Source organism: Pipra filicauda, unplaced genomic scaffold (assembly GCF_003945595.2).
Source record: "Pipra filicauda isolate LSUMZ 115617 unplaced genomic scaffold, ASM394559v2 scaffold22_size4397567_pilon, whole genome shotgun sequence".
Lineage (NCBI taxonomy): Eukaryota > Metazoa > Chordata > Aves > Passeriformes > Pipridae > Pipra > Pipra filicauda.
In genome coordinates this window covers 2,872,137-2,891,244 of record NW_024104343.1, presented here as the reverse complement: position 1 = coordinate 2,891,244, position 19,108 = coordinate 2,872,137, and the positions used below count along the sequence as shown (strand labels likewise).

The window sequence follows — 19,108 nt, the reverse complement described above, 5'->3', positions numbered from 1 at the left end:
GGCCTTGAAATGTCCCTGCCTTCCCTGACATGCCTGCCCCCCTCAGCAGGTGCCTGTGACCCCCCCAGCCCCGTGAAGCCCCCCAGCAGTCAGGGAGGCCTTAGGAGCAAGAGAGGCCCTTTAAGGAGACCACACTATCCCCTGTGGGAACAGTCCCATCTTTGAACCACGGCTGTGTTGCTGGGCAAGTGCTGCCAAAACTTGGGCGCCTTTTCTGGAGCACAGGGCTTAAGTGCAGGAGCTGAAGGAGGAGCTGGGGTTGTTTAGCCTGGAGCAGAGAAGGCTCAGGGGTGAGCTTATGGTTCTCTACAATCACCTGAAAGGATGTTGTAGCCAGGTGGGGGTCACTCACTTCTCTAACTAGTGACAGGATGAGAGGACATAGCCTTAAACTGCAACAGAGGAGGTTTAGGTTGGACATTAGAAAGAATTTCTTCACAGAAGGGGTCATTAGACATTGGAATGGACTGCCCGGGAAGGTGGTGGAGTCACTGTCCCTGGAGCTGTTTAAGTAAAGACTGGGCGTGTCACTCAGTGCCATGGTCTAGTTGACACAGTGGTGGTGTCATAGGTTGGACTCTAGGATCTCAGAGGTCTCTTCCAACCTGACTGATTTTGTGATTCTTTCATGTGCAGTTACAGCACAGCATCGGCCTCTGAAGTACACGGGTGCACTTCACCACGGTGAGAACTGTCTCATCAACTGCCGCTTACGGCCGGGAGGGGCAAGGGCGCTTTAGTCACAACGTCAGTGCCTTAATTTAAGGTTTCTCTCAGTGTTTGTCCCCCGCTAGACGGGAAGCCGACGCCCCAGGAAGTCTCCTCCGCTAGGGCAGCAAGGGAAAGGCGGACGCGTGCCACCCCTGCCGCTCTTCCTCGCACTTCCGGCCGGCGGGCAGGCTGAGGGCGGGGGGCGGATGGGGGTGGATGGGGGCGGTGGAGGCGGACAGGGGCGGACAGGGGCGGGCCGGGGCGGGCCGAGGCGCGGGGCGGTGCTGGCGCGGGCGGGAGCCGCTGGGAGCGGTGGCGAGGCATGTACGCGGCCCCGGCTGTAGCGTGGTGGGGGCGGGCGCGGAGGGGTGCGGGCGGCGGGAGTGGAGGGCCGAGGCTGCACGTAGGGCCCGGGCGAGGAATCAGCCGGTGCGAGCTCGTCCACGGCCGCCTTCCGGCCCGCAGCGCAGACCTGTAAAACCGGCCGCGGCGGTGAGCCGGGCGCGGGGCGCTGGGGGACGGAAGGCGTCCGGTTGGAGCCGGGCCTCGAGTGTCCCCGCGGCGTGCGGGGCCGAGCAGCCGCGTCTGGCGAGACGGCCGGGCCCGCCCCGCCGCTGCCCCGTCAGTGCAGCCACACGGGCCTGTGTGGAGCGCTCAGCTGAGCAATTTCCGTGTTCCGTGATAGCGCTTGCTGAAAACACTGCCGGAAGAACGTCTTTTAAAAGCGTTCGTTTCGGGGTCGTGAACATACATTTCCTGAGCAACTCCAGTCGTAAGTTGCGGTGTCACCTGGGGACGTTGCTCTGAGCCACGTTTAGACTGGTAGCAATCTCCTAAATTCGGGGTGAAAGTATCCATTCTTAAATGGCAAGTACATGATAGGACAAAGGGGCAAATAAACAGTCAACGTGGAATTACCCATTCCATTAGCAACCTCTAAAATTACCCATTCCGTTAGCGCAAGCAGTTTATTCGGGATCTTAACAGCAGCTCGGGTCTCTTTTGGGGTGAAAGCTCCCAAAGGCAGGCTTCTTGATTTCATACCTCTCTGTGGAAACCACAGCAATGTGTTGCTGTTGCATTAAGTGAGCATCATAATTTGTTGTGTATCTCTGTGAAGGAAGCAAATAGTGGCAAATTTCTGAGAAAACAGTGAAAATAGCACAACATTCGGGTGAGGTGAACCAGTGAAGTTAGTAGGATAAGCGGAATATGTGCCAACAGAAGCCCATTATATTTCTTCTACAGCTTGGGAACCCTGAAGCACCCTTCAGTAAGGGCTATTTAGGGGGAAAAAAAGCCTTCAATAACAGCAACAATTCCAGTTGTCTCTGCTTGATTTTCAGATGCAACCACTGTGCTCTAATATGGCAGCTTTAGCAAGTGATCCTGATTTGGCATTTGGTATCTATAATGGAGGCATATAAGCAATCCATGTGGCAATAACACAGGATTGAAGAGAAGAGGCTTTTAGGGAATTCTCTGAAGCTCTGTATGTGCAAAAAGTATAGTCAGCTTAATGCTGTGTGCCAGATCGTTATTTGCTCTTGACATTGGATCATACAATAGTAGAATTATTTAGCTTGGAAGGAACCTCCAGAGATCATCTGGTTCAACTCCCTGCTTAAAGCAGTGCTGCCGTTGAAGTTAGAGAATGTTGCTCCAGGCCTTGTCTAGTTGAGCTTTCTCTTGAAGGACTTAAAATGGAGTTGAAAGCTGAGTCTGAAATTTAGCCAAAGTTGGAACAAAGTGTCACAAACTTTGGAAAGTAACAGAGTTTTAAGCAGTCTGAATGAAGGACACTTTTCCTTAGTTAAGTAGAGTTGTCTTTCTGGTTTGGGTATTACGATTCTGGTTCTCCAACTGTGCAACAGTCTTCAATGTGTACAATACAGAGATGTTTGGAAGATACGAAGCAAGCAGAAGAGTGTATTGCCCTGCAGCACAGATTTTCTCTTAGTAGATACAAAACTGATATATTTTTAAAGTAACAATTTTCTGTACAAAACCAAAAGACAGATAAGCTACTTCAAATTTGAAAGGTTCATAGTATCTTACCTGCATAATGACTCATTTATTTAAAGGCAAAAGGTGTGATTCTTGCATTCAGAGAGGTGCAGTGTAATCAGCTTTAATTCTGTGTCCTTAACAGCATGGTGTTCTTAATGTGCAAAACCCAGCTCTTGTGTCTTAGTTGTGCACTAAATGAATAAATGTATTCACTTAGTGAGTTGAGGTTAATGGAATGAAGGTAGCTGATGCCAGCCTTTATCTATATTGATCTTTTCTTGTCATGTCACAGTGTATCCTGTGAAGTCGAGTTTTTTAAGAAATCTCAGAATTATTATTTGCACTGATCAGTGTCTACAGGTCCTGGGTAAAACACACTTTGTAGAAGAGTCTTAAATACAGTGAAAAGTTCCTGGAGAAGCTTATATGCTAAGCAGGAAAGAAAGATGAGGAGGGACAGAAAAGTCAATATAAATTGAAACAGCCATTGTACTTTCATGATGTGTCTTTTAAGTGTTATCTGTGTTTTTCTTAAGTTAGAGCTATACTGATATCTTTTGAGGGGAAAAATTACAGAAATTAAATGGTTATATAGTTGTGGAATTGAGTTTTTCATCTGCTAATACAGATAATTAATTTCAGCAAGCACTGATGACCCTGTTGAAGATGCAGATAAAAGCATAACCTCAGGAGATACAGTTCTTGGTGTCCTAAGGACTGTGGAGAAGGTAAGACTGGAGGGTGAAATAATATGAAAGAATGTTCAGCAGCTCAGCTCTTATTTTGTGCAGAGAGTGTAGTCACAACATCTCTTACAAGACTTGGCAAAATTTCCACCATCCTAATTCAGCTTTTTTTCTCCAGGCAGTAGCTAGTCCACCTACACTGGGGAATGGCAAACTGTATTGGGATGTCATTTGATTCAATACAAATAGCATTACTTTGACAAGAGAATTGGATGAATATCGCTATAGCAACATATTAAGTATCCTGTTACCATTTCAAGTTAAATTTCCAAACACTTTTCCTACCTGTAGTCTTTCAAGTGTAGTGGTAAGATTATGTTTGCAAAGTTCACATAATTATGATCGTCCTCAGAGACAATCATTCTACCAAAGTTATAATCTATATCATAATCCATATCAAAAGTATGGCACATCTGTTGAGTGTAACCTCAAGATGAATCTCCCACTTAAAAAAAAAGAGAGGTATTATGGGATTAAAAATATCTTTGCTTTTCTTATTATAGTTATGTGGAATGAATGAAGAAACCTTGTTCCCCAGAGAAAAAATGAACCTTTCATGGTTTTTATCAGCTAGAGCAATCCCTTTGGTTGCTTTATGATCTTGTATTGATCCCACTGTGACATATATAGAATCTCTTTAGCTGTTCGCAACTTCTAGAGAGTGGGTCTGCAGATTGCTATAGCTTCTTCTGCCAATTAAGATTTTGTCTAACCCCTGCTTTTTTATACATCCCGATATGGCCTGCCCTTTGGCTACAGGAATAAGGAATAGTCTGATAGAACATCTCACTAAAGCATCAGGCTTCCCATGGATTGAAGTCCTCATAACCTTTGAGTGCACCTCTACGTTTTCTTTTTATGTGTTCAGACATGTTTTTCTGTCTGAAGCTGGTTATGAAACAGTAGTGCATCTGTTCTTAAATCACTTTATTCATATTTTATGTCAGCTTCGCATCTCATGAGATTCTACAGTATACTTTGCAGTTCATTCCAGCTTTTGAGAGATTAGTAAGTAAGGTCCTTTAAGTTTCAGATTGCTGAACTACACTGGTATTATTTAATACTCCCCATATTTAATTCCAGTCTTTTATTTCAGAATCTGTCAGGACCTGCAGCAAAACAACTCCACAAAAAGAGGCACCTAGAGAACAAAGATGAATATCGGAAAAGCTTACAGTGCTACTAACACCAGCAATGGAACAGATCTAACTATTGGCTTTACTTCTTCTGCAGTAGCTGTCCTTCTGTTTGGGACAAATTTTGTCCCTGTTAAGAAGTTTGATACTGGTGATGGTAAACTTTCTTATTTTGTCTGGTTTTCTGTTTTTGCTAATAGGAATAATATTTTACCAGCAAATACAAGAGTTTCTGTGCTAGAGTTGTAAATATCATCACAGTTTTAATCCAATAGAGTGTGTTTAATTTTCTTTGCTGTTGTTAGGGTAAAAAGCAGTAGTACTGCTTCAGGATGTGACAGATCTTTAGAAGAGCTTTCTTAACTGTTGTTGTGCACTCTAACAGTGATGTTGTACATTTCATGAGCATTTCACAATGGAAAATGAAATGTCCTTTCTTCTATCCTTGTGGGGATTCTCAGATACCTACAATGTTATTTATGAGGTTAAAGTTGTTGGACTTCAGAGAAGTTGCCTTTCATTTGTGGACCTAACATAAAAACAATAGAAAAATTGAGATTTTAATACGTTTATTTGGTGAGTTGGTAAGAGGAAATGAACCTTCCTATTTCATGCTTGGAATTTCATCACTCTAGTAGGTTTATGTTATATTTCCATGTTTATATTAAATGTAATGAATTACAAGATCCCTAGATGAATAGCTGTTATTGCAATCATGGTGTCTGCATTGCAGGCTGGATATAACCTCTCCTCTTCATGACATATATGGCCCTAACAAGACAAGGCGAGGCTTTAAAGTGAAAGTCTGAGCATAGCTGACATAAAGTTAACCAGTCTGCCGCGTTGACCCTTCTAGAATCTACAGAGGTAGAAGGAATGTGTCACTGACCATCATCAGTGTCCTGGATTAGTGGAAAAGCTTGAGCTTTGAAGGAGTGTTTCCCTGTGCAGTCATCTATGTTAGCAGCTCCTAGGGTTGTGGGAAAAGTTTGCAGCAACTGAATACCCTCTTTGTCAGAATTCTGTCAAAATTTTCATGTGTTTGAGAATCAGGGCTTGTGTAAATTTTGTGCAGCGAAGTATCTTTTGCAGCTGTGTATAACGAATGCATGATAAGGAAAAGTTAACAGAATTATAACCCACCTTAAAAAATTATCTTTTGAATATATTGTAACATGGTCCCTGAAATTCACAAAGGAGGTGGACACCTTTTTGAATTTTTTCTGAGCTACTTATTATGTTAAGAGATTCACACATCCAGTATTCTACAAGTTTTCTATTGTGTGCACATGATTTTTCCACAGGCATGTTCTTCCAATGGATTCTCTGTGCCTCCATATGGATGGTTTCTTTGGTGGTCAATTTGATCCAGAATTGTCCCCGGTTTTGGCCTCTGGCTATGGTTGGAGGTTTTGTGTGGGCTACAGGTGAGGATAAAGAGATTTCATATCTTGAAACACAAAGTAATCCTCTTGCTTCATAAAAAGGTGATAAAACCTTTTCCATATGTAAGGTAGTAATTTAGTAGTTATTTGGTTTTTTAAAGTCTCGGGATTAATGGAGCTGTACCATTACAGTAAATGTTATTTTATTATGCTTATTTTATAAGAGGCAAATTCACACTAGAAGTAACTTTTAAAATCGTATGGAGGCAAAGTCCATGTTCAGTGTATTTATTTTTTAAAACATTGCTTCTTCCCACCTTGTGGTTTCCTAAATTTCTTTGTCTTCTGAACAGGCACAAAATCTAAAGCAAATGTATACAAGACCACATTCTATTTTTTAACTGATTTCAGTTTTGTTTTTTGTATTTCAGGCAATATTACAGTTGTTCCTATTGTTAAAACTATTGGCTTAGCTCTTGGCCTTTTGATATGGGCTTCTTTTAATTTGCTGACAGGTTGGGCAAGTTCAAGGTAAGTATGCTTAAGTCTTAAGTCATACATAATTAATGTTGCCAATTCTTCGTTAATAACTGCAGCGAAAGCTATCACCTGTGGAAACATAGAATCATTTAGTCTGGAAAAGACCTTTAAGATCATCAAGTCTAGCCATTAACCTAACACTACCAAGTCTACCTCTAAAGAGAGTTTATCACATATATTAAGACTTATTCCCTCTTAGTGGAAAGTACTCAGGTTAATTATTTTACCTTTTTATATTTCCTTTGTCTCAATAGCAAGAAGAGTGCCTAATGATGGTCATTATCTTGAGTCGATAAATAATGTATTTGTTAGTGTAAACCTAGCACACTGTATTTTTTCTTTTGCAACATGGTCTGATAAAATAAGTTAACTTCAATTTTAAGTGAATTTTAACAGATTTAAAAAATCAATATACAGTAAATTAGTGTAAAGATTATTTTTGTAGAGTAGACATAGCTTTTTGCAAGCCAACTGAAGCACTGATATAATGCCGCAAATATATACTTAAACAGAATTCTAAGATAAGATAAAAAGTCACAGAATATTCTGAGTTGGAAGGGACCCACAAGGATTATTGAGTCCAACTCTTAGGTTAATGGCCTTTGTAAAGATCAGACCTACAACCTTGGCATCATTAGCACCATGCTCTAACCAGCTGAGCTAATCTGAGAGGTTTATTTACATGAGTCAAGATTTCAAAGACTAGATTATAACTTAACTATTCATATAACGTCAGTGCAACTAAGTGAAACTGGTTGAATGTTCCAGGTTTGGTTGGTTTGGAATTGACCCAGAAGAGGTATCAAGACCGATCTTAAATTATATTGGAGCTGGACTTTCACTGTTAAGGTAACAATTTATTCTTATAATGAATTTCTGTAATGTAAAATATATATTTAATAATCAACCACAAGGACAATTTAACTAGCGAGTGAATGTATTGAAATATTTTTTGCAAATCAGTTTAGTGCCAAAATCATGACATATCCATACCTAGCTGGTCAGTGCTGTATTTCAGAGTAGGAACATACATGATACCCAGTACAGTGGTGGCATGGTTATCCATAAACACAGAAATATATTTTTATGCTGGTATGCACGTTCAAGGCAAAGCAGGGATTTCCTGATTGCCTCCCTAGCTAGGTTGTTGAAATGTTTCACTTCTGCAAATCCTGTGAGAGAGGACAAATCTGACTAGAAGAATCTTGTTGAGAAAACCTCAGATTTATGATCTGATTTCACTCAGTCAAGGGTAAAAACCACTGAAATGCCACAGAACCCTTTCCCTGATACTTTGGGGTCCATGAAAAGCAAGAGGCTTTGCATGTTATCCTGTCCGTAATAACTCCCTGTCTTGTAATTCTTAAGCCACACTTTAAATTTCCAAACAGTATCCTCCTTTGGGATCTTGAGAAGGGCTTTATTCTTTATTTTTTGGTTGGTTATTATTTGCATGAGTGCATACACTTTGGTCCAAACATGGAGGAAAGAGGATCCTTCTTAAGTAGCAGTGATCTTGCTTTCCAGCTGGGTTGCCCGGAAGGCAGCCCTAAATCCTAAGGGCGTTCCACAAGTGTAGTAAGCAGCAGGTGGACATAATGCCTTTCAGAAATGAAGGTAATTAAGAACATGGAGATAAGGGACCATTTTTGATTGCTAGGAGAGAGCTGCTGCCTTAGATTCATGATGTTTGTTTCCACTTTCCCTCTTTCCTAAGAGTCTGCAGCTTTGTACCCATTACTGTTACGTGGGGCACATGAGTTTGGGAGGTACTGAGAAAATAGTAGTCGTACTGCTATTCATTCCTGATGAATTCATGCAGCTCACCACTTGCTTCCTGCCTGTTTCTGATATATCACGGGGGAAAGATCAACAGGGAAAAAGATTGTGACCAGACATGTTTTCCTGGCAAACTGCACAAAGCCTGTGTTAGTTGCTCTGCCGAGTTCATTTTAGCCTTCTGAGTGGAACCTGTATATGTTTGTCAAGTCCTTCTGGAGGAAGCTGACATTCTTTTATACTTATTCAGTAAGGCATGAACAGTTCTTCAAATGTAGACATTCTGTTTGGAGTTTGGAGAAAAAATTCCTAAATCATTAAAATGTTTTTCATAAAAATAAAAAACAGATCCTTCCAGTTCTGATTGCATGTATTTACCTCATTTCCTAGAGCTGGGGGTACAAGTAGTAATGTATCATTTTATTCACTTAGTGCACTGGAGCCCCTCTGAGCAATACCTCTTCTCCTTCTACATATGCGTGAGGCCTGGTAGCAGCAGTATTCAATCCCTCACATATAATAGAAGACTAAAAACTAACATTTTTCCTTAAGCGTAGAGCCAGTTCTGTGCAGGTTTAAGCTGTTCCATATAGAATAACAAGTGTTCCATTGGATCTGTGGTTTGGTACAAAAGGGCACTCTTAACTAAGGCATCTGTTGTTAATGTGGCTGTAACTACACACTGTAAAAAGGAGACATTTCAATCCCATTGCATAAGAAGAGAGATCTATAAAGTGATACAAAACCTGATTTATTTACTTACTTAGGTTGTTTGTTAGTTAAGTTAAATTAATAAATTATAATTATTGTATTTTATATATGTGTTATATATGTTTAATGTGTATATATAATCATAAGTTATGACTGTTTAAAGCAATTGCATTTTTTAAATATATTGAAGCGACTCTAGGGTAATAATGAAAGCAGTGCCTCCAGTTATAACTTTTGTTACTAAATGTTACGTCCTTATGAGCTGACATGATATTTATTGGTGTATTTTTCTCTTCTGAGTGCTGTCATATTTCTTTTTATAAAAACTGAAGTCCAGAGTTCTTCAGCTTCATTAGAAAGCACACCTTTACTGAGAGAAAGTGTAAGTCCTCTACAGTTGTTATTTTACAGCAGTGAAAGTACAGATCCGTTTAAAAACAAAAACTGTGTTTGTTACTCAGGTTTGCTAGGATTTATGGTAGACTACATGAAACAACATAAATATGTATTGATTGTATCATTGATTGTATCTTAATTCGTGGATCTTGTATATCGAGTTAAATATTAGCAACAGAAGAGTTTCTTCCCAAGTGTTCTTTCTTGATTGTCAGCTTTAAATAGCTTAGAAAGTCCTTTTTCATTATGATGGAGATATAAAAGACACAGTGTATTGCTTTCCTACGTGAGAAGAGGAAGCAATTTCCATTAAATGTTAACCATAAAGCTGTGAGGGTGCTTAGATGAAGGGTCAGATTTTTGCCACATTACAGAGCCAGGAGACTGTCAAGAGTTGCTGACTGTCATCTCATCATCAACTATGGCACGGGTTGGTGGCTGCCAGATTGGCTGTCGCTCCTTTGGGAGCCCAAAGTGTTCAACAACAGCTAGAGAACAATAGGCTCCTACTACTGTTGTATCTTACTCTTAGAGGTCAGTGCTCAGTTGCCACCTGAACCCCGAGTTCTCTAACTATGCTCAATGCACACTAGAGGTTCCAGTCTACCAGATTAAATCTTAGAAGGCAGTCTGATTACAGATTTTAAGAAATCAAACTAAACTAAACTTGCATGAAGAACTCTTGTTTTTTTGCAGTCTATTAATGTTTCTGAAGATACCTCTGATGACTCGTGGGTGAACAGACTTTCGCCAGCAAAAAAGAGACTCATGTAGGTTATTAACAGTTCTTTTACTGGTACAGACCAAATAGCCAGAGAAAGTAGTTGAACACAGCATAAGAGCAGAATTTGTGTCCTGTGGTTTTCCTAGCGAAGTCACACAATAATAAATAACAGGGGTTTGTATACTAGTATAGTGTGCAAATCTATATATGAATAATTGCACAAATATTTAGATTATTTCTTTGACACTGTTGAGTGTGCTTAACCTTACCAATTAAGTATTAGATACTACTACGAAAAAACTGGCAAACTAAATAGCAATATCAACTAATTACAGAGCTGGTTTTTGTCACCTGGTTGATTAGCACTCCAGCATAGAAGAAACCTGTGCTAATGATGTGCTTCCAGGTGTGATTTCTGGTTAAATACATCTGGAGAAGGCATGGCAGTATGGTAAGGAGACAGTAGAAGTGCTCCAAAGTGGAAGCAAGCAAGGGGAGACTGCCAAGAGCTCAACGATCTAGAGATAAAGAAGGGGACTAAAGAGCAATGAGTCTGGGAATAGTGATAAAAGAATGAATAGACTGCAACAATGAAGCTGAGGGTGTGAGCATTTTTAATTACATATTTGTTTGGTTTTCCCTTTTAGGAAATTGTAGTTAGTTAATTTCCCATGTCATTAATCTAGACTGCTCGCTTTTGGGGCAAGAATTTTCCATGTTACTTGGCCACAAAGTATAAGGAAACTCAATGAACCATTTCTACACTACACTGCAAATAAACATGTACCAAAATGCATTATCTTTATACCTAGCAATTTTCACATGATACACAGTGTTTAAGTGCAATACTGGGTGCTTAAGTGTGTTGTCTACTTCATTAATTTATGCTAGGCTATGTTCTCCAATATTTGCTCTTTTTAAAGAGGCTGTAGCCTGGCTGTAGTAGCTGGAATACTGTACGGTTCCAGTTTTGTACCAGTACTTTACATCAAGGACCATGGAAGAAGAAATGAAACTATATACACAGGAGCAAGTCAGTTTGGTAAAGGCTAATAGATCATTTCTACTTTATTTAATCATTGTGTTTTCCTGCTTTTTTAAAGGCATAGGGTGGAATTCTTCATATGCCTGAAAATATACCATGACAATTTATTGGTTCTGCATTACATTATATGTTGTCATAATCATAGTTCTAGCACTCCCTTTTTCTCAGAGGTGAACTAATCCATCAAAACCAGTGAGAAACATCCCAAAGGCTACCACACTTAACTCATAGCTATGTTCCAGAAGGCATTAAATAGTAGCACTCTCAAAATATGAAGTTCATATGCATGGAGGATGAGGTGAAGAAGGGCACAAGCTTGCCAATTGCCAAATTAGTACACCAATCAAGGAAGAGAAGGTTGATAATAAGCTATGAGTGGAGCAGAATATAACAACATAAGTAATTAAAACCGTGTAGGTTTTTTAATTGAAACCTTTTAATGCAAGCCTAATTGCCAATTTGAAACAACATTTCTCCGAAAACATTTTCCTTAAGGTTTAGATTGTACTCTGTCAGGTAATACCAGCAGCAGCTTACGAGCAAAGTATTGCTGAGAGTGCATAATGTTGCCATTGTCACATACAATTTCTCTTGAATACTGCAGTTTGTATATTCCCCACCTAGGCAAAACAGATGTTGTCATTAATATAGCTGCCTTTCCTGTTGAGAATTTACAGCTCCAGGGAGACAGGGATCGCCTTGTTACATGCTTCTGCTTTGCCATGTTGGAAATACTCTTTTTAGTATATACAAAGTCCATACAAATTTATTATTGTTAGTGATTATGGTAATCAAAATTTTGATACATCCTTTAGATTAAAAAGGGGCAAAACTGAGCCATGTTTAGCTTACATAGTATGTGCAGTTTTCTTGCCCTTAAAAGTACAGAAAAGAAACAAGGCTATATACAGGAACACATTGTAGATGATCAGGAAAGGATGTAATTATGTAAAATTCCCAGCCAAGTTTCGTAGCCTTACTTGAGGATTTTTCCAAGGTTTTATTAAATGAATGCAGTAATATATAGTAGAGTTCCAAAAATAACAACTCACAGAAATGCATAAAAACCTGTAATAAATGCTGGAGTCAACACGGCAGTTAGTTCATGTTTAATATGTGTCATTGACCATATCCAGTCTGACTGGCAGCTGAGTTCATCACATTCAGATTTGAATTTTGAGTTATTAGGAGTAGCACCTTATGCATTTTTGTCTATATGAATGCTATCAGTGAAATTAATTTTGTTAAAATTAATAACTGATGTTTTATACTAACATAATTTTGTAATTTCTCTTTCAGATTTAGATTATGTTTTTGCACACTTCAGTGGAATATTTCTTACTAGTACCATCTACTTTTTGATCTACTGTGCAGTCAGGAAAAATAAACCTAATGTTTATCCCCAAGCCATATTGCCAGGTATGACTGTTTTTTAAATCAGCAAAGCATTTCAATTACTACTTCTGACCATTTTGCAGTAATTAGTCCAAGCTATGTGTTGGAATTGTAGTTTGCCTTTCAAGTGACTCCATTTGACTTTTTGTCTCTTTTGAGACAAAGAGCATTCCTATTAGGTTAATTAATTAACAATGATAAATTTTATTCTAATCTAATGCTAGAACAAAATGACATTGCAGATTTTAAAAAATGGACTGCCAAAATGGAGAGCACATTGCCCCAAAAATTGTGAACTTTAATTAATTTGCTGCTTCAGAGTAGCTGATTTTTATCCTTTGAGCTTTGGTTTAGATTACCAGAACCAGCTTGTTAAAGGAGTTAGCGTACTCAAATACATACCTACAATTTCTGTATTATGCTATAAGTATAAATTTTCCACAAATTGCAGTCTATACCTTGCTATGCATGTTTTTGATTAGGATTTATTTTTCTAGGGTTTCTTTCTGGTGTGCTTTGGGCGATAGCCAATTGCTGCTGGTTCATAGCCAATCACTATCTCAGTGCTGTCGTCAGCTTTCCAATAATTACTGCAGTAAGTATATAAAAAATAAAATATGTAACTAGAATGAAAAGTGAATTTTTTTTTACCCTTCTCTTTGTGAAATTAAGTTGAAATTATGATGGATCTAGAACATTTTTAATCAAGAGTATATATTACCTTTCTGCTTGTCTGTGCTAGTCTTTGGATTTTTAGGAACATAAATGACTATGACAAGCACTATCCTGGTCAATGCCAAGCATAAGAAAAAGCAGAAGAATTAAGAGTGTGAATCTTTAGGTTACATAAAAGCCAAATCTCTGGAACCAGAATTATATCAACATTAACTATTTAACCAAAGTGATTAAAGGAAGAAATATTTTATGTTTTCATCCCAGGGAGTACATTTTGATCTGGATGTTTTAATTTGTGAGTTTTATCCCCTAGCAGTCATTTTACTTAATTAAGTCAGATATTTTTTCTTTTTGCCATTCTTGAACAAACAGAACAGATTATGTACTGCTGAAAATAATGTTCTTATGCAAATGAGAGGAAAATAGGTTGGCCTGTTCTGCCTGTTTTATTCTTATTTATGACACTGTACCTTTAAAGCATAAATTTTATCACCAGGTAAAAGTAAACTTTGCCTTCACTCTCTTGCCAGTGTGCTAGTTGGTGATGCAAAGGTGGCAAATGAGTTAATAAATACCAAAACCAAAGTTTTGCTCAACAACAGTATTTTGGAATCAAGCTAATGAAACATCTTTAATAGGGATTAAACTTTGCCTCAAGATGCAGTAAATCCGAATAAACTTTGCAGTATGCAATGGAAAAAAAAAGACTTGGGATCGTTCTAATTAGAAATTGAAGGATTAATGGAAAGCAGCTTTAGTAACTCAGTTATCAGTATGCCTAAAGGGCAAAGATATAAAATCACAAAATGAAAAACATAAGGACAGCAGTGATGAGAAACTGCCTATCTGGACCACAGGTTCAGAACTGCTGCTTTACTTCACCCTGGAGAGAATTTCAAGAGCTATTCATCACAGCCGTTTAACAATTTGTTTCATTTTTAAAAATGCATTCCTCTTGCAGTGTACATTACCTAGGAAGTGAAATAACACCTCAAATTTCACTAGAAAACAGCACCCACCCATACATTCAGCATGAGACACCATTTCCTGCTGGTCTATATCTGTGTCCCATCAGCTGCACTGAGGATGGAGAGAAGGTCCTTGTCCAAACATCCGTCAAGTGTTCCTCAGAGCAGCTCTAATGGGAAGCATTAACAGAGCCAGGTTTTGCTTCATATTCAGATATTTTCTCAACAGACGTGAAAATTCAGATCCTTGCTCCCTCAGGAGAAAAAGTGTGTGGAAAATAGTGTGAAAAAAGAGCGCCTGCAAGTTGCCATTGTGTATCATTGTTTGCTGTTAGCCAGGAAATCTGTACAGCATCATCACCAATAATCAGTAGTTTTTCTGACCTGTCTCTGTGGCTGGCTTTGTGAGTGATAAAATCAAACTTTGTCCAAATAGTTAGTCATGCTAATAAAGGAAATGTTAGGAATATCCATGGTAGTTGCCAATAAACCTGAAAAGTCTTCTGAAACAAGATAACATAGTGAACTGAAGTTTGGACTAAAGTGAGGCATATTATTTAGCCCACTGAAAGAACATGGAACAGCCAGGGCAGACTCCACAGTGTAATTTAAAAAGAAATTGTGCCTACTCCAAAAAAAAAGGCAATCTCTTGCCTCTTTAGTCCTTTCTGAAGATTTTACTGTGTCTTACTTAGTAAAGATTTCAGTGATGTTTATGCTTTAGTCATGAGTGCTTTACTTAGATGAAATGGAAAGGCCTAAATGTGTTATCCAGACAAAATTCAACCACCCTGAGAGCAGTAATGAGAAGGCAGTAAATTTCAATGAAGTGCTGTAATGTACAAATGAATCCTGTTTTTTAGGGGCCTGGCCTGGTTGCTGCAATGTGGGGAGTCCTTGTATTTAAGGAAATCAAGGTAATGTTATTGAGTCTCTTGCCCAATCTCTCTTGCTTGTCTCTAGTTCTGGAAATAGTATGACTTGGTATACAGCTGTATCTCAGATTTCTCCTCCTTACAAGTATTGTGCTATGAAGCTGAAAGTCCTATCATGCACTGCTTAAGTTTTCCAATAAACATGAAAAACTGTGAACAGTTTTTATGGGAATGAAGATTTTAATTCCATAACTGTATGAGCAGCAGTGGATGTATGTGAGGACTGTAGTGTAACCAGGAGGCAGGATGCCAGGCACAGCCTGAGACAGTTTTCACTTGAGTCAATTCTTTCAGTGGAGGTGGGCGAATGAGCAGTTGTCCTAATAATCATGTAGACAGGTAGAGTAGACTTTTAGAGTCAGGCTCAACAAAAGACTAAAAAATACAACAGAGGTTAGTTGGTCTTAATAATTACAGTATAACGTAAAGATCCTAAACTGATATGGCAGTGATTGCCTAGAACAAGCTGATTTACTCTGCTAGGTACTAACATACAGGACAGAAGTTATTTTGCTAGTGGAATTTCAAGCACTGAATGCTAGCAGTGTAATATCAGGTTCTCTTAGCTAATCTATCCAGGATCCATGGGTACCTAACTTGCTGTTAGAGATCATCTTTCCCAGTGTTTTCGGTGACTGTGTAAAAAGAGTTAGGCCTCATTGGAACTACAGCTAGAAGTTCTGTGCCTTCCACTGCAGATTAGTGTTGCACCACATGAGAAGATCATCATGCTCATTATCTAAATCTTTGTAACTCTCTAAATCTTCCATTCCTTTCACACATTTTTGAATAGTCTCTGCATAAGTGCTTACTGTAAATAATCTGAAAAATAGACAAAGACCTTTAAAAATACCTCCAAAAATTGCTGAATTAATTTTGTGAATATTTTACTAAGTGTATAGGATCGTAGATTGCTTGTAATAAACTTCTCAGCAGCAAATGTTACAAATATATGAAATAAAATGGTATAAAATTTACCATGTCATATAGTAGAGTTATTAATTTTGTCATAAAATGAGCATAAAAGTTCTTTATTTTACTTTTTAAGGGGTATCAATTATGACAAGATGATATTTTTCTTTTTTTCTCCCTTTTCCTATACAGGGACTGAAAAACTTCGTGTTACTGTCAATATCGTTTTGCATCATTTTGGCTGGATCACTTTCCACAGCTTTTTCTAAAGTTTGAAAGGACCTTCTGGACCAGTAGATGGTGCTAATGTTTAACACAGATAGAAAGACAATGTTGGTAGATTGCAATACATAATAATTTTCAACACGTATGTCCAACATTTACCCTAACTTGCTTCAGGCGAGTGAAGATTAAAACCATTTGGTATGAAAGAAAATGTGGAAATGTTTGTTTCTTCATTTCTTGGAATAGTAAGAATATCAGAAGATTTTATTAAATAAAGCTAAATGATTTTATAATTACAAATTATTGTTTTTTCTGGTACTAAACTTCATGTCATTATAAATTGCAGTTTAATGTTAGGTTGGTGGATAAAGGGAGTTTAATTCATAGTCTGTAATACTGTATGTATTTGCAAGCTGATTCATTTTGACATTTTGTCCTACTAACTGAAATATAAAATATGTCTTGAAATATTCTTTATGGAACTCATACACATGAAGCTAACAAAGCTTTTATTTAGAAGCATTAATCTTTAAAGTCATCAGTTTATGTAAAAATGTTGTCTTCCAGTCAGTTTAGAATTGTGGAGGAGATAGAAGGAGCTTGAAAATAAATTACTTTTGTTTCACAACATTTTCCATAACCACCACTATCATGGAAAACAGTTTATTTTCTTACTTGTGGCAGCTAACCTTTATGTATGCAAAGCATGTTGTCTGAACCTCTCCTTACAGAATCACAGGATCAGACAGGTTGGAAAACACCTCTGAGATCATTGAGTCCAACCTACGACCGAACCCCCTTGTCAACTAGACCATGGCACTAAGTGCTACATCCAGTCTGTTCTTAAACACCTCCAGAGACGGTAACTCCACCACCTCCCTGGGCAGCCCATTCCAATGCCAAATCACTCTTTCTGTGAAGAACTTCTTCCTAATATCCAACCTAAACCTCCCCAACGCAGCTTAAGACTGTGCCCTCTTGTCCTACTGCTGGTTGCCTGAGAGAAGAGACCAGTGCCCACCTGGCTACAACCTCCTTTCAGGGAGTTGTAGAGAGTGATGAGGTCCCCCCAAGCCTCTTCCTCTCCAGGCTAAAAAACACCCCCAGCTTCCTAAGCTGCTTGTCATAGGACTTGTGCCACAGTCCCTTCACCAGCCTTGTTGACCTTCTTTGGATGCTCTCCAGCACCTCAACATCCTTCCTAAATTGAGAGGCCCAGAACTGGACACAGTACTCGAGGTGCAGCCTCACCAGTGCCAAGTTCAGGGGAAGAATCACTTCCCTGGTCCTGCTAGCTGCGCTATTCCTAATAAGGTCAAGATGCCATTGGCCTTCTTGGCCGCTTGGGCCCACTGCTGGCTCATGTTCAGCTGCTGTCAGTCAGTACCCCCAGGTCCCTTTCTGCTTGGCCGCTCTCCAGCCACTCTGCCCCCAGCCTGTAGCGCTGCGTGGGGTTGGTGTGGCCAAAGTGCAAGACCCAGCACTTGGCCTTGTTGAACCTCATCCCGTTGGAATCAGACCATCTCTCCAGGTTGTCCAGGTCCTTCTGAAGAGCCCTCCTGCCTTCCAGCAGATCAACACACCCCCCCAACTTGGTGTCATCTGCAAATTTGCTAATGGTACACTCGATCCCCTTATCCAGATCATCAGTAAAGATATTAAACAGGACTGGGCCCAACACTGATCCCTGGGGGACACCACTAGTGACCGGCCGCCAACTGGGTGCAGCACCGTTCACCACCACTCTCTGGGCTTGGCCCTCCAGCCAGTTCCTAACCCAGCAGAGAGTGCCCCTGTCCAAGCCGTGGCCTGCCAGCTTTTCCGGGAGTATGCTGTGGGAGACGGTGTCAAAGGTTTTGCTGAAGCCCAGATAGACACATCCACAGCCTTCCCCTCATCCACCCCAAGTGGGTCACCTGGTCATAAAAGGAGATCAGCTTGGTCAGACAGGACCTGCCCTTCCTAAACCCATGCTGGCTGGGTCTGACCCCCCATCTGTCCTGTAGGTGTGCTGTGTTACCGCACCCAAGATGATCTGTTCCATAACCTTGCCAGGCACCGAGGTCAGGCTGACAGGCCTGTAGTTTTCTGGATCCTCCTTCCAGCCCTTTTTTTGGGTGAGCATCACATTGGCCAACTTCAGTCATCTTGGACCTCCCAGTGAGCCAGGACTGACAATAAATGGTGGAGAGCGGCTTGGGGAGCTCTTCTGCCAGCTCCATCATCACCCTAGGATGGATCCCATCTGGTCCCATAGACTTCTGAGGATCCAAGTGGCTCAGCAGGTCACTGACTGCTTCCTCTTGAATTACAGGGGGGGCTATTCGGCTCCCCGTCCCTGTCTACCAGCTCCAGAGGCCAGTTGTCCTGGGGATGACCTGTCTTATTGTTGAAAACTGAGGCAAAGAGGGTGTTAAGTACCTCAGCCTTTTCCTTGTATTTGGTAACTGTATTTCCCCCTGCATCCAATAAAGGAGGTTTTCCTTGTCCCTCACCTCTCTAATTTTCTTCCTGCATGACCTAACAACATCCTTAAACATTTCCTGAGTTGCCTGTCCTTTTTTGCAAATGTGATAAACCCTCTTTTTTTCCCTGAGTTCCTGCAAGACTTAGACTCCTTAGTCTTTTCTTCAGTATATGAGACAACCCAAGCTCCTGCAGTCTTCCTTTGTTTGTAACATGCTTAAAACTTCTCTTTCTTTCCTGATAGTAGAATGGTTTGGGTTGGAAAGGACCTTAAAGATTGTCTAATTCCAACCACTCTGCCATGGACAGAGACACCTTTCAGTAGACCGAGTTGCTCAGGCCCCAACCT

General features: G+C 39.9%; 1 protein-coding gene across 4 annotated transcripts; it reads left to right on the top strand.

Moving 5' to 3' along the window:
* The first annotated feature begins 1,154 nt into the window (after positions 1–1,154).
* On the top strand, positions 1,155–16,593 carry TMEM144 (transmembrane protein 144). Of its 4 annotated transcripts, none has more exons than XM_039381534.1 (14): positions 1,155–1,483; positions 3,364–3,449; positions 4,415–4,475; positions 4,551–4,760; positions 5,908–6,030; positions 6,420–6,519; positions 7,297–7,377; positions 9,319–9,400; positions 10,111–10,184; positions 11,062–11,180; positions 12,483–12,602; positions 13,076–13,173; positions 15,085–15,138; positions 16,261–16,593. In XM_039381534.1, the coding sequence occupies exons 4-14, from the start codon at positions 4,622–4,624 to the stop codon at positions 16,342–16,344; spliced, it is 1,074 nt and encodes a 357-aa protein (XP_039237468.1). In that variant the 5' UTR covers positions 1,155–1,483; positions 3,364–3,449; positions 4,415–4,475; positions 4,551–4,621; the 3' UTR covers positions 16,345–16,593. The 4 variants fall into 4 exon arrangements, with proteins under 4 accessions (XP_039237468.1, XP_039237469.1, XP_027595345.1 ...); XM_039381535.1 differs by having other exon boundaries at positions 4,415–4,479; positions 4,564–4,760; XM_027739544.2 differs by having other exon boundaries at positions 1,156–1,483; positions 4,564–4,760.
* Positions 16,594–19,108: the final 2,515 nt, after the last annotated feature.